Source organism: Mesoplodon bidens, assembly GCF_964165515.1.
Source record: "Mesoplodon bidens genome assembly, chromosome: 8".
NCBI lineage: Eukaryota > Metazoa > Chordata > Mammalia > Artiodactyla > Ziphiidae > Mesoplodon > Mesoplodon bidens.
The window spans coordinates 55,112,993-55,138,596 of NC_138165.1; the positions used below are offsets into that span (position 1 = coordinate 55,112,993).

General features: G+C 32.8%; 1 protein-coding gene across 1 annotated transcript in view; it reads left to right on the forward strand.

The window, feature by feature from the left end:
• The window catches only part of LRP1B (LDL receptor related protein 1B), a gene marked incomplete at its 3' end in the record, with an annotated part of 2,330,707 nt that overhangs the window by 1,314,975 nt on the left and 990,128 nt on the right, over nt 1–25,604 (forward strand). Inside the window, exon 25 of the mRNA XM_081243013.1 lies at nt 25,449–25,568. Within this exon, the coding sequence (XP_081099139.1) occupies nt 25,449–25,568 (120 nt within the window). The remainder of the gene's footprint in view (nt 1–25,448; nt 25,569–25,604) is intronic.

Below are 25,604 nucleotides of genomic sequence, written 5' to 3' on the forward strand. Positions count from 1 at the left end.
CCACCATGAAATAGAGTCATTGCTTTTTAAATACAAAGGAGATTTTCACCCTAGTTAATCAATTCTTTAGATATCCTTTATTTTCTGTGTTCCTCTCATGAAGCAAGAGGTAGAACTGTGTTGAATGATTGTAAGTAAAGACTGTGAAATTTTATAGACCTTGGCCTGAATTCTCATTTTTTATTATGAGCTTTGAGAAAGAGTACAACTTATTTAAACTCTTCGAGCCTCAATTTCTTCCTCCATTAAATAGGGAAGAAAACCAAAACAAAACAAAACCAAATCCCCATGTAGGTTTGCAATGAAGATAAAATGCAATATACACAGAAATAACAGTATTTATTACATTGTTAGCATTAGTTAATAGCAAATATATAAAATCAGAGTAGGGAGAAATAAACAAAAACTCATATACTCAGATATTCTACAAACTCCAGAGAGGATCTATGTTCCCACATCCATAATCCTATTGTTCATTATTGCTGTTGAGCTTTACTGTTCTATCTTTTCCCAATTTTTCACCTCCTTACAGAATCTTTAAAGTATAAAGAAAAAGTGAGAACATACTATATATAATATAACAAAGGGAATATTCCAAGGTTGCATATTTTTTCTGAAGCAGAGTCCTTTTACTTTGCTAGTGTAATCAAATATCTAAAGCCATGTGATGAATATATGCCTCAGTATTAGAAATGAAATTCAAAAGTAAACTCAATTACTGAGAAGATGTAATAAATGTAAATAATAACAGAAATAATATTACATATTCTAGCACCATTTTGTAATTTATGTGAGATTATTATGTATCCAGATAACTTTTTTATGCATTTGAGTTCTTTAAAAAATCCACAGCTACTTATTTATCTAAATTTTATTTCTTCAGTGTCATTATCAAAATATTCTCCAGGTGTAGTGAAGGAAAAATCAAGAAAGTCTTTTAATTTCCAAATTACATGTGCAAATACATCAATTGCAAGTATTTTAGATCTCATGAAATTGGAGGCTGCTTTTTAGTGACCCTAGAACTTAGAACCACACCACACAAGTAATAACTAATCTGGGTCAAATGTGATGTAGAAACATGAAGGAAAGCCTTCTTTCTGAGAGGCAGGCCTTAAGAATGAAGCCCTGCTGGTTCTTCTATTCTGGTGAAGTGAATTCATCTAGGGTAGAAAATGCTGTAGATACAAGATGTATAAATTTGCGAGTTGTGAGCATCTAATTAGCTGAAAGCAAATATCCTAAGTAGGTAAAATTAGAAAAAAATTAAAATGTAGACACAAGTTCAGAGCATTGAATATAGTCAATTTCAGAGGACACAGAGAACTAGTAGGCTGTAAACTCCTTTTTTACAGGATTTTGGCTTAATCTTTATGCCCCCCACCACCACTCAAGGCACCTACAATAGTATCTTAATCTGTAATAGAAACACAGTAAATATATATAAGGGTTCATTCAAAAGTTACTTAGATGATTTTTTCTCTTGTGTTTTCTTTTCTCACTTTCCTCGTTTGAAGTTTTGACACAGGGAAATAGAATTTTCTACTGCTATGTGGAAGAAAAATGTGACTGTATTTCTACATTCTTAATTTTGATTGTTTCCTTCTTTCTTCCAGCCTTGTTACCTGAGTAAATAGAATATGTTTTTTTCTCCTAATTTCTGTAAAATACATAAAGACCGTTGAAAACAAAAATTATAACATTGTCCTGTTAGGTTTATAATATGTGTAGGTGTAATACACCTGGCAACTATAACATTAAATATTGGGAGGAAAAGAGAATAGATGGATCCATAAAGTAGTGAGATATCTGCATTTCATGTGAACTAGTAAAATGTTAACTCTAACTAGGCTGTGAGAACTTAAGTATACATTGTATCCCTAGAATCATATTCCTCTCTTTCTCTCACACACATACACACAAAGCAAAAAGTTATAGTTTGAAAAATAGGAAAATGAATTTATTTAAAATTCATACAGTCCAAAAGAAAACATGTATTGAGAAAAACAGGAAAAAAATATTGAGGAGACAAACATAATCTTGTTTTTATCAACCCAAACTTCCCTTAGTTCCCTGATTGTTCTGTGTCCTTTCTTAGTTTTGGACCTTTTTCATATCCTATTTGTCTTTATAGAGGACTCTTTCTCCCAACTCTGCCTGGTAAATTTCTGTTTAACATGTAGGTCTCAACTTAGATGTAATTTACTTCAGGAAATATTCCAAAACACCGCTGATATTTTTTCTCACTGAATGCTATACTTCCCCTGTCATAACACATACCATTTGGTATGGTAATTACTTATTTACTTGTCTTTATCCCTTGAGTCTGTAAATGCCATAGTACAGCTACCTTATGGATAAAGGGGAATAAATAAACAGTGAATGGTTAAAGAAGCCAGGCACCATGCTAGGCATCTGGATAATGAGATGAAAGGCAGAATCTCTGCTCTCAATGACTTAGTCTATTGGAGGAGACATATAAATGAAACCAACAATGATAACATTAATATGTTAGATATTATACTGTGGTATCTGGCCCCTTTCAATTTTATTTCCAACCATTTACATTTTCTAAACCTCTACACCCACCATATATTTCTACTAATTATTATCTGAACATAATTTATGCTGGTTTTCTTCCCCTGTTTTAGTAAACCTTTGTATATTTCAACTTATGAATACTTCAGTAATCATAAATAACATTAATAAAATTTGCCCAAGCTGCTCTGGACAATGGTTTTCTCTCCTTCTTCTGAACTTCAGTTGCACTTCTAGTACTGCAGTCCACTTGATCATCATGTATAAAGGCTTGGTTAATTATTTATATATAATTATACCCCCTTTTAGATTTAGAACTCTTGGAAAATGGAGGTATTACATAACTCTGCATATATATAAAACCCTCGAGAGGCCCATCAAGGAGTAGAAAGATATCTCGCTCACGGAAGTTTCATCATAATTGATTTTTTTAAATTATAAACTATGCTATCAGTCCTACCTATTTTTATCCTGTTGAATCGTTTGGATTCATTATCTATTCTCCAGATTTGCTTTGCAAAGTACAGATCCCATTTATCCTGAACAGTTGAAGACTCGTGTTTTATTTATATTATTAACTAGCTTTACATGTCCTGAGAATTGTGGCAAGTGCTTTACACATATTCTGACATTTAACCTCCCAATAACCCCATGAGGCAGGTACCCCTAGTAACTTCATTCTGCCTCTGGAAAAGTAGGTTCCAAATAGGCTCAGTTATTGTGATAAGGCCATATAACTAATCAGTAGAAGTCATAGGGTAAATCTCAACTCTGATTCTAACATTTTAGCCACCACTATATTCTAGTCATGGGTAATGCACATAGCTTTTCCAGTCCTGCACATCATGATGATAAGTAATTATCACTAGCTAATTCCACAGACTCAAGAAATGTATACAGGAACTATGATATACCTTAATAAATCCTACAAATATAATAACAAAGTATATTTTTCAGAAAAGAAATCATTATTTACCAAGAATCAGAACGTACTTGGTACTTTGCTAACACTATCTGATCTTTTCTCCCTAAAGGATTTTTTAGGGTTACTATCTCTATGATCATTTTCTAGGTGAGAAACCTGAGACTTAGAAAGGTCAAGAACACTTTTCAGGGTAGATCACACAACTAGAAAGTAGCAGATTGTGGATGTCAACCAATATGTTTGTCATAAAAATTGTGTTTTTTAACTACTATACTACACTACCCTGTTAACCTCTGTTTATGTGCTTCTCAGTTTGTTTAATATCTCTTTATTATTGTGTCACCATGAAGAATATGAATATACTCAGAGTTCTGTTATGTAAATTTACTGGTTGGGTTCAGGATAACTGGTTTAAGTAGTCTGACTTTCTGTTTCCACTATTTGTAAAAACTGCCCAAGATACTATGATTTTATCCAATTTTAAAACATAAGTAAAAATATTATTAACATATTTTAATCGTATATTAAGCATATGTGGTCAAGCACACGCCTTCCTGACACATCTATGTTGTTTAGAATTGGTAAGCAGCATACTTACATTGAACTAATTTCATACTTTTATCCATGTTTGTGTTGTAGCTCTTATCCAGAATTCTCAGATTCTTTCCTGCAAAGTCTATATTCTATAATCTAGACAGAATTATAGGCCCAGGTGGAATACCTAAGATCATTACATTTTTGTCATATTCTTTCTCATGTAATAGGTAAAACTAATAAAAAATGTACTAATGTAAGATAAGCGAGCTGCTTATTTCAACACAGCAATTGAATGCTATCAATCAAGGTACTCCTTGCTGTCAAAAAAGAAAACTGGAAGTTTCTGTATGGAAGAAAATAAGGCTTAGGATAAATTAAAGTAAAAAGCTTAATCTGTAAAAGAAATATACTTCTAAAATTGGGGAAATGAGCTAGGAAAAAAACTAGGAACACTATTTGATAAGACCTGTCTAGACATTGGTATCTTGACTGTGAATATTGAATAATAAAACTGAAATGAATAACATTATGATAAGATCAGGTAAATTCATGAAAATATAAATCAGCAAGAGAGAACAAAAATACTGTGGCACTTATTCTGAGGACTGAATACAAATATGGGCTGGATCTTTATTTGGCAAACTCTCTTCTTGGCTGACCACTTTGTAATGCCTACAATGAAAACCACTCTTCCTTTTCAGTCTAGTTTTATTGTGGATTTTAGAAACTACCTACATTACTTTGTATTCTTAATAAAATTCAATATTGTACTGTTACAAAGTACAACATGCATATTATTAAAATTTAGAAAATTTAGGAATGTAAAAAAGACAGTAAATGTCACCAGGTAGCAGTTATTCTCAGAGTGAATCATGATTAATATTTTTATTTCTGGGACTTTAAACAAGATATTAAGTGTTCTCCATTCTAAAGAAAACTATAATGAAAAATTACTTCTGTGTTTTTATGCTGATTGTTTCTGGTAAGCTTTTTGTTTACTTGTTTAGTTTTTAACATAGTCTATTAATGTATGTTAGATTATGATTGAAGAGATAAATATTAGGGGCATCAAAAGTCCTATTCAGAGCTATAAAGTGTGAGTGAATACTAATTTTCATCCCGTATAGGCTGTGTCTTCTACATTTACATGAGATTAAATAACCAGCTACATTGAAGCTGGAAGGTTTATACTCGTTTTATCGCAGCCTGGCCTTCTGGGGCTATGTGGTCACTTTGGGGAAAGTCAACATAGTTCAGGGCCCATGCATTTGGACAAGTAACATGAGGTATTAAAAGGTGACACAGATTCCCAGTTTCTCTTTTTCTATAAATTCTAAAATTGACCACAGGCATTTTTTTTCTTAAAAGGATGTGCACATGCTTACTTAGGAGTTTGCTTCTAGCTCTATAGAAGCATATATTTGCTAGTAGTGGAAGAGATAGGGACCTAAGGTCTATAAGCTTGCATCCATAGAGGAGAAGTGAATTGTTAATGGAAACCGTAGTTTTCAATTGGTATAGTGTCTGGTTTGCCTTGAGACATTAATTTTATCTTCACCAAAGTTTTCACAAACAACTTATTCTATTATTTCTTACCTCCACAAAATCAATGCTACTTAAAGTGTGATACTTGAATTATCAACACAGGCTTCACCTGGGAGCTTGTTAGAAATGCAGAATCTTGGGTAAGAAAGCATTGTGCTGGAAACTGAAGTTACACATAAGTGTAATAAAATAAAATCATCTTTTTCATTCAAGGGCTTACAATTTGGTAGAGATGTCAGGATTTTCACATGAAAAGACAAATAACAACTCAGCGCTTGCAATATTAAGAGACAAAGGGGTGAACCACGTCCTCATTGAGAGGACTGATTTTTCCAGGCTTCAAACTAAGAAATGAAATATTTTAGAAATGAACTTTTCATTCAGCAAAAATTTACTGACATCTTCCATGCGTCAGGTATTCTGCTAAGACAATGAGGGTATCAGACAGATCCAGTACTTGCCCTTGCAATGGTTTCACTCAGTTGTTTTCTAATTTGTAATATGCCTAACAAACTATTTTTTATAACACAAAGAACACAACTGAATTTCCCTAGAAGTCAACTAACTCTTTGCATAATTGCTTACATTGTAACTGTCTTTGGTTACTTTTCCAAGGTGACATGGAGAAAGAGGATATACCTTGAGACTTAGTGTTAAAGTAATTTTGTAACATGTGTTATGGATTTCTAATATGCATTCCCCTGACTATACCTTGATTTCCCAAATAGTTACATATGACAGACCATTATAGTTACCTTCATGATAAATTTATTTAATCTTTCTTAGCTTTTTTGTCTTGGTTTCTGTAAACAAGCTTGGTATAAGATAACTGTCATCTAAAAAACTTTTAAATGCCTTATCTATTTACAAAAATCAGAGATGTTATGAAATATGATAAAAGAATTATTCCTGACATAAGTTAGACAGGACCCTTGAATTACTCATCTGTGAACTAATTTGAAGAATTCTTGCACAGGTAGATAGATCTGCCCCTCTCCTCCAAGAAAACAGAACCAGATGTTTTTTTTTCCAGCCTCACTCTCCTAGACTTGTATGTATAGAGCTACGAAGCCTACTTTTTCCTAAGCTTCAGATATTATCAAACTCCTATCTGGAAAAGTAGGTCTCATGGGTTCATTTGCCCCTCCTATACAGATTATTCCTTAGGTAAGGAAAAAATAAACTCAGGGAGATTTCCCTCACCATTTTAGGCATAGTGTTAATCTTCCTTTTTGTGGATAGGATTGTAGCCTTAGGTGTTTCAAACACGGTTTTACTGATTCAGCAACTTAGCAGAATAGATATAGTTAATTGATTAATTTTAAAAACAAGCCAAAGTGATCAGACCTTTGAAATAACCCAATCCAAATGAGATCTAAAGCCTTCTTCTGCAGCTGACCTATTTATTCCAAGCTGCCTATCTTTGTAAGGCCTGAGGCAAGGAAGCCTGAGTATCGCAGGACTTTACCTGGAATGTTAACAGAAGCCTTGAGATATTTTAAGCTGACTCTTCTTTTTTTTTTTTTTAAACATCTTTGTTGCAGTATAATTGTTTTACAATGTTGTGTTAGTTTCTGTTGTATAACAAAGTGAATCAGCTATATGTATACATATATCCCCATATCCCTTCCCTCTTGCATCTCCCTCCCACCCTCCCTATCCCACCCCTCTAGGTGGTCACAAAGCACAGAGCTGATCTCCCTGTGCCATGCGGCTGCTTCCCACTAGCTATCTATTTTACATTTGGTAGTGTATATATGTCAATGCTGCTCTCTCACTTCGTCCCAGCTTCCCTCCCTGTGTCCTCAAGTCCATTCTCTACATCAAGCTGGCTCTTCTTGGGCCTCAGCAGGCCTCTACCTTTCATCACTAGAGGTTCCTCTTGCCTCTTCTCAGACAGAGCTGTAAGTCCCAATTTTCTAAAAAGATTTAATACCTTTCCTTCAGAAGACTTCATTATAATTATTTTACATTTGTACCTCTACCTTTGAAGAACACATTTAATGCACCTAAGAAATGGAAATTGGGCGCAATTTGTATTTTTATGTTATGAAGTTTGACTCATACTCTTTTTGCTAGAGTACTTTCATTGGAAAGATAAGCTTGAGCTCTTCTATTTATTTAAAATTATGGTTTCTAATTATCATGAAATATGGACTTTATTATTTTTATGTATCATCGAAATGTCACAAAGTTATAATAGAGTTTACACTTGAACAACATAGGTTTGAACTGTGTGGGTCCACTTATAGTAGATTTTTTTCAATAGTAAAACTGCAGTACTTCATGATCCATGGTTGAATTCATGGATTCAAACTTACAGATACAGAGGACCGAATAGCCAGATTTTCCTGCACAGAGGGTCAGCACACCTAACTCCCACGTTGTTCAAGGGTCAACTGTGTTTTGTTCTGGAGTTTTATTTAGTCTGTTTTCCAATGTAAGAATATATACAGTCTTCTCCTATGGATATCACTTGTGGTTAATATACTAATCTTTTCTTTAATTGTCTTTCTGTACTACCTCTAAATAATAGATTGTGTGATTTTCTGTTTGGGAAAAATTTACCTCATTTCCTTCTCTGATTGTCACATATGTTTTTCCCAATCATACCTACACATACCAACTAGTTTTAAGAAAGAAAGAAAGGAAGAAAACACATAAAAATATCCCTCAATATATTTTCTGATTGTATATTATAATATCTTTCAATCCCCAAAGTTAAAGTTTTAATTTTAGCTTTGTTGTCCAATTAACCACATCTTGGAACTGTATTGTAAAGTGTTGTGTCAACTATATTCACAATTATACTGAAGGCAAGAAAAAGATAAGGGGATTAAAATACTTGTGAAAGACATTGAGTACTAAATGACTAAAATAATCTTTATCAGAAAAATGTAAGATCTATTGAAAAAACACTTGTTTGATGAATTCCCTCAGAAAGCACCCTGAAATGTAAAAATGCTTGTATTGATTATAACTGAAGACCCAATAAAGATGTCATCTGGTTCCTATTTTTCAATTAACAATTTTTGAAATAAAGAGATACATGTGCATGGCTTAAAAGTCAAATAGTTCTATAAAGCTCAAAATGAAAAAAGAATAGTCACCTCGTACATTCTACTCATCCCTGATCTCTGTTCACCGAGGATACAACACTTTTAACTCTTCTTAAAAAAAAAAAAAAAAAAAAACAATATTTATAATATAACATGCTTAAATGGATATTTCTTGATTTTTTTTTCAGATTAAGGTATTATTGACTAGCTTTCTACTGGAAGATGACCTTTTTGCTTAAGTAGAAATCCCCTCTTTACCCACCTACTACACACATTCTTTCTATATAATTATATTATTATTGTTTAAATAAATATTCACTATGTTCATCATTATTATCTTGTACACATTCTTCAGAGCTGAGCCATGCAGTATACTATAAACATATTGCTTTTATATAATTTTTAAACTTTTAATTTCTTGTTGATATACTTTCTAAAGCCCTCTGTGTACTTTCTTCAACTTAAACTGATTGCATAAATGTTATCCTGGGACTTCCTTTCACTAGCCTGCTAGACAATCTCTTTGCCAAAGTTCATTTTATAAGTTACTTTCTCTTTGGTGAAGGACAAAAATCCTCCTGGATTGATGCTTCTGTATAAGCTTCCTGATAAAAGATGCTTGGATGATACATTTTTGGTGGCCTAACATGTCTGAAATATCTTTATTCTGTTCTCTTAATTGATAATTTATCTGTGCATACTAGAGACTGAAAATCATTATCTATTAGAATTTAGGCATTTATTCACTGCTTTCTAAATTCCATTGTTACCACTGAATGTTTAAATGCCATTGTGATTCCTAATCCTTTGTGTGTGATTTTTTAAATAACAGTTTTATTGAAAAATAATCCATATGCCTTACATTTCACCCAATTAAATTATAAAATCCAGTTGTTGTTTTTAGTATCTTCACAGAGCTATGCAACTGGCACCACAGTCAATTTTAGGATATTTTCATTATGCCAAAAAATAACCCTGAACCCATTAGCAATAACTCCCCGTTTCTTCCCAATCTCCAGAGCACTAGGCAGCCATCATTTTATTGATGTGCCTATTTGAAACAATTCATATAAAAGGAATCATACAATATGTGGTCTTCTATGCCTGATTTCTTTTACTAGCTTAATGGTTTCAATGTTCACTGATGTTGTTTATATCAGTACTTCATTCCTTTTTGTTGTCAAATAATATTCCATTGTGTGGCTATACCTCATTTTGCATACCTGTTCATTCCCTTAAGGATATTTAAGTTGTTTCCAAGTTTTTGGCTATTATGAATAATGTTGCTATGGACACCAATGTACAAGTTTTTGTGTGTTCAAATTTCTTTTTGGTAAATAATTAAAAGTAGAATTGCTGGACCATATGGTAACTTTTTATTTTACATTTTGAGGAACTGCCAAAATGTTTTCCAAAATGGCTGGATCTTTACATTTCCAGCCAGAATGTAATGAGGGTTCCCATTTATCTACATCCTCACCAGTACTTAGTATTGTCTGTCATTGTGATTATAACCATCCTGATAAGTATGAAATAGTATTTTCATTGTGTTTTTGATTTGCATTGGTCTAATGAATACAGATGTTGAATATTCATGTATTTAATGGACATTTGTGTGGTTTCTTTGGAGAAATGTGAATTCACTTTCCTTTCCTGTCTTTATATTGGGTTATTTGTGTATTTATTATTGAATTGTAAGAGTTATTCATAAGAATTATAAAAACCATAATGTAAGAATTATTAGATATTTATCTGAATACAAATGTCTTACTAGATTTTATTTGGAAATATTTTATCCCATTCTATGGCCATCTCTTCATTTTCTTGATGGTATTCTTTGAAGCATAAACATTTTTAGTTTTCTTAAGTAGAATTTATCCTTTTTTTTTTTTTTCCTTTTTAACTTGGGCTTTTGATGCTCTATCTAGCAAGGCGTTGCTTAACTCAGAGACTCAAATATTCACTTCTACATTTTCTTCTACGAGTTTTATTATTTTAGCTCCTATTCTTAGATATAAAATCCATTTTCAGCTAAATTTTGCATGTGACATAAGGCAGGGATCCAACTTCGTTTCTTTGCATGAGAATTTCCAGTTGGACTAGAGTCATTTGTTGAAAAAAAATTCTTCCCCATTGAATTTTTTAATCTAAAATTAATTGAATGTAGATGTAAGAGTTTATTTCTGTAATTTCAGTTGTATTCCACTGACATATGTCTCTATCCTATGGTAGTACCACCTGTCTTGATTATTGTATCTTTGTAGTAAATTTTGAAATGGGAAAATGTGAGTTCTCCAAAATGTTCTTCATTTTAAGATTTTTTTTTCTGGCTATTCTGGGTCCCTTGCATTTCTGTACGAATTTTAAATCATCTTGTCAATATGCAGAAGACAACTCAGATTTTCCTAGGGATTTCATTGACTCTGCAGATCAATTTGGAAAGTATTAACATCTTAACAACATTAAGTCTTCTAAACTGTGAATATGGGATTCCTTTTCATTTAGTTAGATCTTCTTTAATTTATTTCAATGTTACTTTGTATTTTTCAGTGTATAGGTCTTGTACTTCTTTTGTTTAATTTGTTCCTAAATATTTTATTCTTTTATTGTGCAGTTTTTGGATGGAATTGTTCTTAGTTACACTTTCAGGTAGTTCATTGCTAGTGTATAGAAATACAATTGATATGTATATATTTTTTCTTTTATCCTGAAACTTGCTGAATACTATTATTCTAATAGGATTTGCCATATTTGCCATATTTCTTAGGATTTGCCATGTACAAGACCATGTCATCTGTAAATAGACATAGTTTTATTTCTTTCTTTCCAATCTGGATAACTTTTATTTCTTTTTCTTGCTAATTGCCCTGGTCAGTGAAACGCTGAACAGAAGTGACAATAGTAAACATCCTTTTCATTTTCCTAATGGTAGCAAAACGTTCAGTCTTTTGTCCTTATATGATGATAGCTGTGGTTTTTCAAAAATGGTCTTTATCAGCCCTCCTCCAAGAGCTTCCTTGTTGTACAACTTGAGTTCCACTCATATCAAAGTTTGCTTTAATAATGCCCACTGGAGTGGTGCAGTGAACAATCTATGTGTTTGGAATGCAGCATCCCTGATCATGATTTTTCTCATCTCCTTCAACCCTTGCCTTAAATTTTACTTCCTTAGTACCCTAAAGGCCAAATCAGTCAACATGCACTTATTGTTTCTTTGCTTTAAAATGTTTGTGGACTACATTTGTCTTTTCTAGTCTCCTCTCCTATTCTCTTTATTCTTGTGTGTTTGAGCCTTTCTTATCATTTTTTTAAGGGTTTGACAAAATGGAGAGGTGAATTGGTGTGTCTAACTGCCATGCCTAACATAGCTAATGAGCACCTTTTGACCTAATATGTGTCAGGCACTGTGTTGCATTTGTCTTTGTTCATTCTCATTTCATTGAATATATAGACACCTTCCCAAGGTTATTGTTGCCTCCTATGACCTGGGACTAATATGCAGATTTAAGAGAATGATATTTGTCCTTTGAAGGGAAAAAAATGACTTTTATCTTTACTTTCCAATAAATTTAGTCACAAGTACCTGTTGCCTACTAAATATGTGGAGACTGCTGGAAGTTATGAGCTCCCTCTACAAAAGAGGTGTCTTTATTCACAGTGCCTCACCTCCTCTAACCCAATTGCTACTACCACCTCCATCCTATTGTGTTTATCTTATATAAGCTATGCAATATACTTATATAATTTATATGTATATAATCCTTTTTTAACTCTACATTTATTTTCTTACCCATCTACCTCTAGGCATGAAAAACTCCCTAACTAGATGTATGCAATTTCTACTTGGTAATTATGTTTTTCTCATGACCTTGTGGTAAATTTGGTTAATTTTTTTCCCTCAAGCATCATTTCTCTGTGGTTGTGACTACATAAATTGAACAAGACAAAGACCTGATTTTGGTTATCTTATTATTAATAAATCTAGCATATCATTCTTACTGCAAAATCAAATAAAAGACACTGAAACAAGATGTATAATACCACAACATACCTTGGCTTTCCAATACACCTAGCACTCTCTCCTTTATCTCTCCGTATACCAGTCAATATCTCAGAATTGATAATACTCTACAAGTTATAGAGTATGTTTGCACTCATTATGTCTTTTAATATTCTTAAAAACTTATTAAGACATATGCTAGGTTGGAGGCTAAGGCCCAGAAAGTTTAAGAAACTAGTCCACAGTTAAATGTCTGGTAAGAAATACTACAGGTAGATCTGTCTTCTACCTTAAAGACTAGAGCACGTTTCAAGATACCATATGTGCCTGGTCTATCCTTCTATATAAATAAAAGATAGAAGTGAAAATTATGAGATTCCTTTGGTAGAGATGTGTTGAAGATTATAATGAGAATAACATAACTGCCAACCTATAATGGGCATTTACAATGTGTCAGACATTAAGCTAAGTGCTTCTATTGAATTACCGTGTTTAAACCTCACACCGTCCCTATGAAGTCAATAATGTTATTATCCTCTAATATGAGCTGAGAAGAGAACCCCACAGGAGCATGTGCTACTTTGTTCTATCTTCTCATATCCTCTTATAGATAAAACTGAGGTAAACATTTTTCTTAAACAATATTCCCACTAATAACTAATACATGAAGATGATAGGTTTATTATTTAGCAAATTTTGTCAATGGATATTGAACCCAAGTCTTTCTTTTCATAACATAAAATAAATGAATTTCTTATTTGATTGTGCCTTGATAACTAGATTTTAATTTTCCAAGTAATGAACACTGTTTCAAAGTTTTACATATTTGAATTTTAGAACTCTGAATGCCATTACAATAAAGTTTCTTAAGAAATCAGAGCCTAAAGTGGCTAAATTGCTAGAAATGATTTTACTTGGGGACCAAAATAAGCAGTTTTCCATCCAGTTTTAGCGAATGAGTTGGTATTATCAGAATTCTTTCTCTGAATAAACTCGCAACTTGCTATATCTATAGCCTAAAATGGGAAGAATCTCTTAGCACTGGTGTAGTACACTCAGGTCAGGACCTAGAGTCTCTGACTTGGTAGCCACTTCCTAGAAACAATTCTGCAGTATAGAAGGAAGAATAAAAATGTTTTTAAACAGAGAGCGGTATTTATCATACAAACTAAATGTGTTTCAGCATGTAATTGGTTCATTAAATTACTAACCATCCATATCCATAAAATGGAATAATATACACCTATCAAAAAGGATGGGGATATCCATGTGTTGAGTGTACATGTGCCTCCCCCCACACACGTGTATTATTTTTAAAAGTATACAATCTGTTTTAAACACTAGGCTCAGTCCAAGAATATTTTCTCAAACCACTTAATTGGCCTACAGTTTCCACCTTGTAATACCAGATCTAAATTATAGAGAATTTTTCTTTTTCTTTTGGAAAGACTAGTAAATCCTTATGAGACATTATTATGCAAATTGAAAGATATGACGTGACATGTTTGTCTTATTTTTTAAAAAAAACTTAAAGAATTGATTCTGTTGGATTTGGGGTAGATGTTTTTTCTTAAATTTTTTACATAAAAATGTTTTTTTCTTTAAAAATAGAAAGTTTTATTTATTTCATTCTTTCACATTTGTATGCCTTAAATTTTTTGTTTTGTTTGTTTGGGGTTTTTTTGGTCACCTTAGTGCCTTGACTAGGACCTCCAGTACATTATTGAATATGAGTGGTAAGAGCAGTTATCCTCTTCCTTTTATGACTTGTTCCTGATATTGGGGCAAAGTAATACCATGAGGTTAAAGAAATTCCCCTCTGTTACTATACTGCTAAGAGTATTTGTGGGTTTTTTAAAAAAAATTATAAATAGGTATTGTTTTTTGTTAAATGCTTTAGGAATCTGTTGAAATGATCATATTTTTTTCTCTCTTAGTCTACTGATATGGTGACCTGCATTAATTGATTTTCAAATGCTAAACCTGCCGTGATAAACCTCACTTAGTTATGATATATTACCTTTCATATATTCCTACATTTTGATTGTTAGGAATTTTTCATCAATGTTTATAAGGAATATTGTTCTGTAGTTTTCTTTTCTTGAATGTGTTCATATGATATTGGAATTAGGGTAATTCTGGCCTCATAAAATTTTTTAGAACATATTTTCTTCCTTTTTCTTTTCTAGACATGTTTGTATAGGATTGGTGCTATTTCTTCTCTAAATGTTTGGTAGCATATCCAGTGAAGCCATCTGGGTCTAATGTTTTATTTGTGGGAAGGTTTTTAGTTTTAAATTCAATTTCTTTAATAGATATAGGAATTATCCATTTCTTCTTGAGTGAGCTTTGGCAGTTTGTGTTTTTCAAGGAACTTGTCTATTTCATCTATGTTGTCAAATGTATTTATTTATTTTTTAAAGATTTATTTATTTATTTGGCTGTGTTGGTCTTCATTGCTGCATGGGCTTTCTCTAGTTGTGGGAAGTGGGTGTTACTCTTCGTTGTGGTGCACGGGCTTCTCACTGCGGTGACTTCTCTTGTTGTGGAGCATGGGCTCTAGGTATGTGGGCTTCAGTAATTGAAGCATGAGGGCTCAGTAGTTGTGGCTCACAGACTCTAGAGCACAGCTTCAGTAGTTGTGGCACACTGGCTTAGCTGCTCTATGACATGTGGGATCTTTCTGGACCAGGGCTCAAACCCGTGTCCCCTGCATTGACAGGTGGATTCTTAAACCACTGCACCACCAAGAAAGTCCCTATGTTGTCAAATTTAAAGGCATAGATTTGTTTGAAGTTTTCTCTATCTTTTTAAAACTGTGAGATCTATACTAGTGATATACTCTCTTTCCTTGCTGATACTTGTAATTTGTGTCTTTTTGTGACTTTAAGAAGGTCCTGGGATATAAGATCAATATATAAAAAATCAATCATATTTCTAAATGCTAAAGATGTACAATTGGAAATGTAAATAATACCACTTATAATAAACCAAAACTATAAAACACTTAGGTATGAATTGAATAATATATATAAATGCAACTAAAAAACACTTAGGTATTAATTGAATAACATATATAAATGCAAGATCTATATGCTGGAAACTCATGGGGAAAAATAAGCCTCCAAGATCCCCAAGTAAATGTACATATATTACATTGTATTTGTGGATCAGGAGACCCAATAGTATTTAGATGTCAATCTTCCCCAATCTATAAATTCAATATAATTCCAAATAAAATCCTGGCATAATCTCATAAAAACTGACAACTGATTCTAAAATTCATATGGAAATGTAAAGGACCTGGAATATCTAAAGCAGTACTGAAAAACAAAAATAAAGTATGAGGATTCATGCTACCAGATTTCAAGTTTACTGTGTCAAAACGGTGTGATATTGGAGAAAGGTAAACGTAAATTAATGAAACATAGGAGTACAGAAATACATCCACAAATAAATAGTAAAATATGTATTTTTTTAAGTGCAAAGATAATTTAATGAAGAAAAGTTAGTCTTCTCAACAAATGGTGCAGGAACAGTTCAACATTTAATGCAAAAAAACCCAATAAAAACCTTGATTCATATATTATACTATATATAAAAACTAACTCAAAATGGACCAAAAATCTAAAACTATAAAATTTCTAGAAGAAAACAAAGGAGAGATTGACTTAGGTAAGGATTTGACACTAAAAGCATGATTCACAAAGAAAATATTGAGAAATTGGACTTACCAAAATTAAGGAATTTTTTCTTTGCAAATTTATTATTTGAAAAACACTAATAAAATGACAAAAGAAGCTACAGACCAGGAGGATATACTTATAAGTCAAATATCTCATAATGGACTTGTATCTAAAAAAAATATATATATATATACACACACACACACACACACACACACACACATATAAAATAAAAAATGGGCAAAAGATTGAACAAGCACTTTACCAAAGATATATGATTGGCAAATAAGAACATGAAAAGACGTTTAATATCATTAGTCATTAGGAAATGCAAATTAAAACCACAATTAGGTACTATTACATACCTGTTAAGAGTGGTTAAAGAAATTAAAATAAAATAAAAACCTGATAATAAGTTCTGGGCAGAAGGCCAAGTAGCTGGAAGATTCATATATTTATGGTGGGAATGAAAAGCAGTACAGCCACTTTGAAAAGTATTTTGATAGTTTCTTATAAAGTGAAACATCTTCTTACTATATAAGCCAGCAATCCCAAATTTACCAAATGAAGTGATAACTTATATTTGCACAAAAATTGTATGTGAATGTTATAGCAACTTTATTCTTAATAAACCAAAACTAGAAACAACTCAAATGTCCATCATGTGTGAAATGGATAAACAAATTAAGGTATACATTCATACAATGGAATGCTATTCAGCAATACAGAAGAGAGAACTACTGATAAAATAACATGGATGAATCTCAAATATGTTATGCTGAGTAAAGATGCTACACACTGGATGTTTCCATTTGTATGACATGCTGGAAAAGGCAAAACTATTGAGATGGAAAACAGATCAGTGATGGCCAAAATCTGGCAGTGGGGAAATGAGCTGATTGCAGAAGGACATAGAAAAATATTTTAGGATGATGGTCCTGTTCTATATTTTAGTAATGGTATTGGTTACAAAACTATATGCACTTTGTCAAAACTTACAGATCTGTACACTAAAAAGAATGAGTTTTACTGAGTGTAAATTATACAAAAATGGAACAAAAAATTAAGAAAAAATAATTGCCTTAATATTATATCTTTCTATATGGGAACACACTGAAAATTTGAGGCTAAGACTGTGGTTTTACACTAAGCAAAGAATTCTGAAGAAATCCACCTTAGCAGTCATAATGAATGATATGACACAAATTATCACCATTCTAAATATGTCAGGCAGACGTCCTGCTGACAAGAGGGACTGTCTGGTATGATAAGTAGCTGCATCAGCTTATCAATTTCCAAGTACAAAGAGTGAGTGAAATATGTTATTTTTATAAATGTGCTACATGGAGAAAGATGTTTTTCTTATTACCATGATTATCATTGTTGGTTAAAAGGCATTTTTGTATAAGCTAAATTCAAGAAGAAACTTGATTACTAAAATTGAGAATGAAATTTGATCCTATTTTGTAAAATAATGTCTTACATAACTTATATCTGGAAAAGTGCCTATACTTTTTGTATCTCCAAAGAGTTTATAAAAGTTCTAATTTTCTCTCGGGGGGGGGAACATATAACCTAGAAGCACATGAATATGGCACAGCTGTGTTCTTACTATCCCACCAAGTCCAATACATGATCAATGTGAATTGTTCGATTTTAGGTCATGAAAGCAGCCAGCATGATGTTATTGATGATCTGATGGCTACACATACAGTATTGGAAATAGTGGTTCTCTGGCTTAGAGATATTTATGTAAACAAAACTAATGAGGGAAGAAACCTCCTAAAAGTAATAACTTGCAATTGCTGGAATCTGGTTACCAGCTTCTAACCATTCTTTATTGATCTGCTTTTACTCTGAGGCAGGTTAGCAAAATTTATTTGTATGTGTTTCCAAAACCATAAACCCACATATGTTTGTGGAAATATGTTAAAAAGCAGAACAATCTGTAAAGACTATGCAGACTAGCATAAGTATTTGGTGAAAATTACATGCTTGGATTGTTGATTGGTCTATGCTTATGTAGTGAATTAGATGTGGATATACATTGTTTCAGTGAGTACTATTCATATTTTATAGAAATCCAATTAACCAGTATAGAAAAATCTTTGTTTCCTATGTTAGTGTTTCTCTGTTTGTTGGGGACTTTTCATTCAGGTAACGATTTCAGGAGAATTTACTAAAAAGAGTATCTTCTCCAGAAGATGTCAAAAGATACAGAAGTGATTTAGGTGCAAAACTAGAACTATTTTATGTAACACCCAAAAATAAAAGAGCAAAAGAGAAAAATTTTTCTATTGTAAAATGAAACATAGTTCCAAATCACTTGAAGAATATGGAAATTATGACAAGAATGCTTGATGACAGGTATTCTGTTGTACTGAATGGATGATTATGCTTAAATGGTGAAATGATAATAAAGATAATGTTAATTAAAAGAGTTACTATGAGGCAGGCATTATTTTAAGAACTTTGCATGACTTAACCTGATTTAAGCCTCACAATACCCTATGAGGTAGTTTCTATTATTTTTCCCATTTTAGAGATAAGCTCTCTATAACTGTTTATTCTTAAATCATTTGCCCATTACCATGGTATTATGTAACAACCCTGGTACCTCGGTGGTTTGATGCAACAAAAATCCAAATTTTCACTCACATCACAATCCAATTGGGTCATCAGTAGATGCTTCCTGTATGTGCTGTTTTAGACTCCCTCCGTTTTGGGTCTCTGCTATCCCAGGGTTTTACCAGTTGTCTGCTGGATTCCCTGCATCCAAAGGGCAGACAGGTCAAGAGACAATAGAGGATTGTCAGAATCCTTTAGGGGCCAGGTTAGGAAGTGGCACAAACTAATTTTGCATATATTTCATCATCTAGAAGCCACATTCACATAGCCTGAAATTAGCTAAACCAAGGTTGGAACTTAGGTACTCTGGCTCCAGAGTCCAAAGCTGTGTATACGGCATCACACTCAGAAAAAAGAAAGAGTGGTAAAAAAGGTATGAGATTTAGTATGAATTAATTTTCTATCCTTTTAGAATTCCTCTATTTGTTAGTAATACAAATTCAGAAATCTAGTTCTTGAATCTATTTCTAAGTTAAAGAACGACTTAGAAGCTTAGATACCTCAAAGCTACCTACTACATGTACACTGTTAACTTGTGTTTTATACAGAAAATATACTCAAACTTTGAGAATATTCTCCTATACAACTTTGAAAAGAACACAAAAATATTTCTTAAAATCACAGAATATAGTGGGTCTGTGTTGGGGAGTCTTCATCAATTGCATTAGATTTAATTTCTGAAATAGTAGCTCCTCTTCTTTAATTAAAAAGATACTTTTCTTTTATGATAATGCTGAAGAATACAGATAAGATACCATGTTTCCATATTTACATTCTGATTTGCATATTTCATCCCCTTAGATACTAGTGATCTTCCTACTTCAGTGTAAGATTCAAACCATTGATAATGTTTCATGAGCCAATGACTATGCTTCATTTAAAGCAGTTTATGAAGATTGATGAGTCAAGCACAAAATTTCTGTTCTACTCAAATAATCTTTCTGAAAATATTAATCTGATGCACTTTTAATTATGTACATAATCATTATAGTGTTGCATGTAATTAAGCATAAATGGTAAGCAGTTCAAATAGAAAACGTTATTATAATTAGTATTGCTTTCACAGAGCCAAGCCAAATTTTAAATTTTAGCTTTTCATGTTGTTAGCTTTTCATAGTTCTTTATGATCTGTTAGAAGAATACATATTTACCGTTTCATCTGATATCATATACTGTTTAATTGTCTCCATATCACCTCTCTATACATACACAAATTCTCATGCAGGATAAATTCAGTAAACCAAAAGCTAAGTTGCTCTTCTCTCTTCTGCTGTTTTCAACCACCAGACTCCCACCTAATATGCAAAATCATGTGTGAGGTCTGATCTTCCATAACCATTTTTACCCATTTTCTCTTATTTCTCCTCTTTTCTCGCCATCACTACCATGATGTTGGTAACCTTTTAGCATGCATTGTACTCTTCATACTCCAGGGGTTTCAAGATTGGAGAGAGCAGAAAGATGGAACCAATAGTCTATGGATTTTCTACTTCAGACTGAGACAGGGCAAAGAAAGAGTTGGGCTATAGGGATTATGTGGAAAACAGTACATTTAAAGCAGTGAATTAATATGCCTGTCCTAAGGTACAGACTAAAGAAATTAGGTAATACCCCTACCTTCATGCTCTGTATCCTATAAGTTATTGGTCTTTTCTATGAGAAACTGTTCCTCTTTCTGTCCGAACCCCTTACTACATTTATCTCTGTCCCCTCTGCACCGCTGAAACCGTTTTTTAAAGGTCTTAATTGATCCTATTAGGAAACCCAGTGCAGTCTTTAGGCTTCATCCAAGTATATTTCTCAGTTTTTAATATTGCCCTGCTTAGTTCCATGGACTGTTATTCTTCCTTAAGTTTTGTGAAGCTTTCTATGTTCCTCATCTATATATTTAGTTATTTCTCAGTTTTCTTTTCTTTTTTTTAACATCTTTATTGGAGTATAATTGCTCTGAAATGGTGTGTTAGTTTCTGCTTTATAACAAAGTGAATCAGCCATACATATATGTATATCCCCATATCTCCTCCCTCTTCCGTCTCCCTCCCACCCTCCCTATCCCACCCCTCTAGGTGGTCACAAAGCACAGAGCTGATCTCCCTGTGCTATGCGGCTGCTTCCTACTAGCTATCTATTTTACATTTGGTAGTGTATATATGTCCATTCCACTCTCTCACTTCATCCCAGCTTACCCTTCCCCCTGCCCATGTCCTCAGTCCAGTCTCTACATCTGTGTCTTTATTCCTGTCCTGCCCCTAGGTTCTTCAGAACCTTTTTTTTTTTTTTTAGATTCCATATATATGTGTTAGCATACAGTATTTGTTTTTCTCTTTCTGACTTACTTCACTCTGTTTGACAGACTCTAGGTCCATCCCCCTCACTATAAATAACTCAATTTCATTCCTTTTTATGTCTGAGTAATATTCCATTGTATATATGTGCCACATCTTCTTTAGCCATTCATCTGTCGATGGACACTTAGGTTGCTTCCATGTCCTGGCTATTGTAAATAGAGCTGCAATGAACACTGTGGTACATGACTCTTTTTTCCATTTTCGTTATTAACACCTTTTCTTCTGCTTACCTTTCACATGTAGAAGTTCTCTAGGTTTGATTTATATCATAAATATTCTTTTTTAAGGGATGATTATTTTCTCTTTTGACTTCAATTACCAATTATATGTTTTTGACTTCCAAATCTCCACCTCTAGTCCAGACTTTTTTCTCAGATAGACTTAAATTCTCAACTCCCTCCTAGCCATTTTCTTGTCAACATTTTAAACCGTCAAAAGCAAACTTAGTATTCCCCCCTAAACCTCCAGTCCTTCTGTTATTCTTAATTCATTTTATTGGTACTGTTAACTCAGTGTTACTATGCTTTCACCAAGTTTTTGGCCATCCACTCATCTAAATATTCATAGTCCTAATTTCTAGCCTTTTAGATAGCTTTTCTTTCTTTACTGTCTTTTACTCATCTTTCTCCTTGTTATTAGGCATTTTCAAACAATACAAGTCAGAGTATATCACTTCTGTCCTCCTTAACTAGCAATGATTCCCATTATTGAAACAGAAAATTCTACTTAATCTAAGAATTAATCTACTTCTGTCTGGCCCCAAATAATAATTCCAGTCCCATTTCCTACCACATCAAGCACTGTGTTTTAGCCACACAGGGTTATTTACCATTGTCTTTATCTCTTACATGCTGTCATTGTTTAAAAATTTATTTTCTCATATTGTCTACTTTATCTGGAATGCATGCTCATAAATTTTGTCTACTGAGCTCATCTTTTAAATTTTAGTTTAAATTTAACTTCTTTAACAACCTTTTTTCCAGATACCTACCTCTATTTCTAGTCTCTAGGTGAATTATTCTCTTTCCAGCTAATGTCACGTGTATTTTTATTCAGTATATGTGTTGTTCTGCTATGAATTATAGCTGTTGTTTACATTGTTGTGCTTCTTATCTAACCCCACTCGCTTCCACACTCATGTAATTCATTAATTTGTCTAAAGCAATTTTGCATCTGTGGAAGCCCAGCAGAGTCCTTAGCGTTGACTAGGTGCTCAATCAGTGTTGAACTAGAAGAAGCATATAGAGTAAAGGCAATTTTGGACTGATTCCACCATAATCAAACAAGATTTGACAACTCAATGACCTAACTTAAAGATGTAAATGAACTATCTTTAGGACCTCGTTTAATTTAATGGGCTAGAAATGACACCTGAGAGTGTTAATCATCATCCTAGTATTAAGCTATTTTACTGATTTATTAGCTCATTCATCCTATAAAAATTATAAAAAACACTTCTTGTATCTACAGCACACTACTAAGCTTAGAATGACAAAGCAAATAAAAAAAAAATACACCATGGTTTCAACCATCACCAGATTGTACAGTGGGAATTAGAGGCATTTTTGAAAACATAGGCTTTGTGTGTAGTCAGCCTGACCTTGGTTTGACGTTTTGAATACCATCTCCATTGTATATTTACCATATAATCTTAAATTAGTTATCAACCATAAGTTTCCTCATCTGAATACTATAAATTACAATAATATCTATATTTTTGACTGGTATGGGGTTTCAAAGAAATTGCACATTTTAAAAACTTGATATATATGCATGTATCTACATATATATATATATATATATATATATATATATATATTTAGGTTTATAATTTATAGCTGTAGATACTGGTGGGGGAAACCAAAATGTAAATAACTACCATATGAAACAAAAATGTTATAATTTCTAAAGATCCATTTATTCTATATTTTTATTAATAATGTATTTGTACAGACCAAATGACTGGTCTTTGCACATTATATAAATGTTAATATTTATATCAGCATATAATTGGCATTGACCCCAATTCCAAACCTACAAATCAGATGTGTTGATTTGTATATTGGCTTAATTTATATCAAGGAAGCAGAAATTGTTCCAGGTATCTCAAAGAGAAATAAATTTAATATAAAGTGTCAGTTGTAATAGAACAGTGGAAATTAGAAGTCGAACAGGACACACCTAGCTTTCATCTTATGGAACTGCAGTTAGGTTCCAGTTAGAGGGGAAGCTATGATAACTGCTGAGTTTACTAGTAGCATATTGATAGGCAAGAGAAAAAGACCAGATTTTTATCCTGGGACACTTCAGCCTTAAGAGGTTGACAAGAAAATGTGGAACTGTACAAAGGAGGCTGTGAAATAGGAAAACCAGAAGTCCTGAGCCCTGGAAGCAAAGTGATGAATATACATCAGGGAAAACTAGTTAACAGTGTCAAGTGCTGCTGATAGGTCAAGTAAGGTGAGGACTGAGAAAAGGCCATCACACTTATCGACATCAAGGTCATTGGAAACCTGTATCTGAGCAGTTTCTGGAGCAATGGAGATAAAACCTTTATTGAGTGGGCTTAAGATAGAAACAGAGAGGAAGAAAGAGACAGTGAGTATGGATTATTTTGTAAATGTTGTTATAAAGAGGAACAAAGATACTGGGCAATGGTGACTCATACAGGACGTGAGATCAAGGGTTTTTTTTATTTTAATGTGGGGAAAAGTAGTACAAGGGTCAGAAAACATTCTGTAAAGGGCTATAGTAGATATTTTAGGTTTGGGGGGCCAACTAGTCAACTAAGGCAACTAGTTGGGTTGTGTTTGTAGTGTAAAAACAGCCATAGGCAATATGTAAACAAATGGCCATTGACTGTGTTCCCGTGAAACTTAATTGACAAAAAGGGATGGAGGCTTTAGTTTGATCTAATATAAATTTTTATAGATGATTATGAGAGGAAGTAGAGAAAAACTGAAGTGATATCCTTGAGTAGGTGAAAGGGGATGGGGTTTGTGCACAGGAATTGCGGTTGGAGCTTTAATGAGTTAAACAAAGTTTGAAAAGCAAGAAAAACAAGAATAGGCAGAGGTGGTTAAAATGTGAAGCATAAATCTGTGGAAAATTTCTTTCAATAGCTTCAGTTTTCTCAGGGAAGTAGAAAGCAAGATCATCATATGTGGGTGACCATTATGAAGGAGATTTACAGTTTTAAGAAGAGAAGATACATAAAATATTGATAGTTTCATGAAAGAGTTGAAAAGCAGTTGGGTTAAGAAAATACTAGAGATAATTAATTTTTTAGTAAAATACCAAATTTTCTGTTTGGAGTATTCTATCTGTCCTTTTCCACACTGGACTTTCATATATTTTTATTAAAATTTAAAATATTTCTGAAGTACCAGCTAAACTTGTGGCAAATATCAATTTATTTTGAATCATTTAACCTTGATCTTTAAAACCCTTATTTTTCTCCCCAGGGGAAAAAAAGAAATTGTCATGACCCATTAATATCCCTATTTTCAGACACCACAATCAGTCATACATTCTATCTGTAATTTTTCTTGTTTAGCAAATCTTATTCCTGTTAGAAATTATTTGTGAAATGAATATGCCTCTGTCACTTCATCTGTGTTTCATGCATTTATCATACTGAATCCTAATTTGCTCTAAGGTTTTGCTAACTTTGGCTTCACTGATGTATTTGTTCTGAAAGGGTTTAGATATTATGAAATATATTATGTCCAGTAGTTGTCTAATATTTTGCCACCTGCTCAAAGGTTATACATGGATTAGTAAGTCAAAACAAGCCCTCAAAAGATAGAATATCAATGGATGTGTCAGATAAGAAAGGCATAAATGGTGAAATCAACCACTGAGTTGACATTTTCCCTCTTGAAATAATTCACCAGAATTTGAAAGGATTTGTGCCTTTGAATGTACATAATAAGGGAAAAAGTAAAAGACTGAACAGATTGATCTGAAATTTTTATTAATAATACTTCAAACAAATGCAAGCCAACATATTTTAGAGGGAATATTGTTTTGTTCTGTCAACCAATCATAGAAACTTTCTAAGAAACCAATTAAAGCTGTTTTATTATGGTTATGCACTGAGTAAATATTAACGTTTAAATTTAAATAGTATACATGTGTGCACAGTTATATAGACATAATATCTTTGCTTTTCTTCTACAGAACGGTTGCCCAATTGCCAGCAGTTGAATTGTCAGTATAAATGTGCCGTGGTCAGAAATAGTACAATGTGTTACTGTGAAGATGGATTTGAAATAAAAGAAGATGGAAGAAGCTGTAAAGGTAATTATGACATGTAATTCTACTCAATTTTATTTT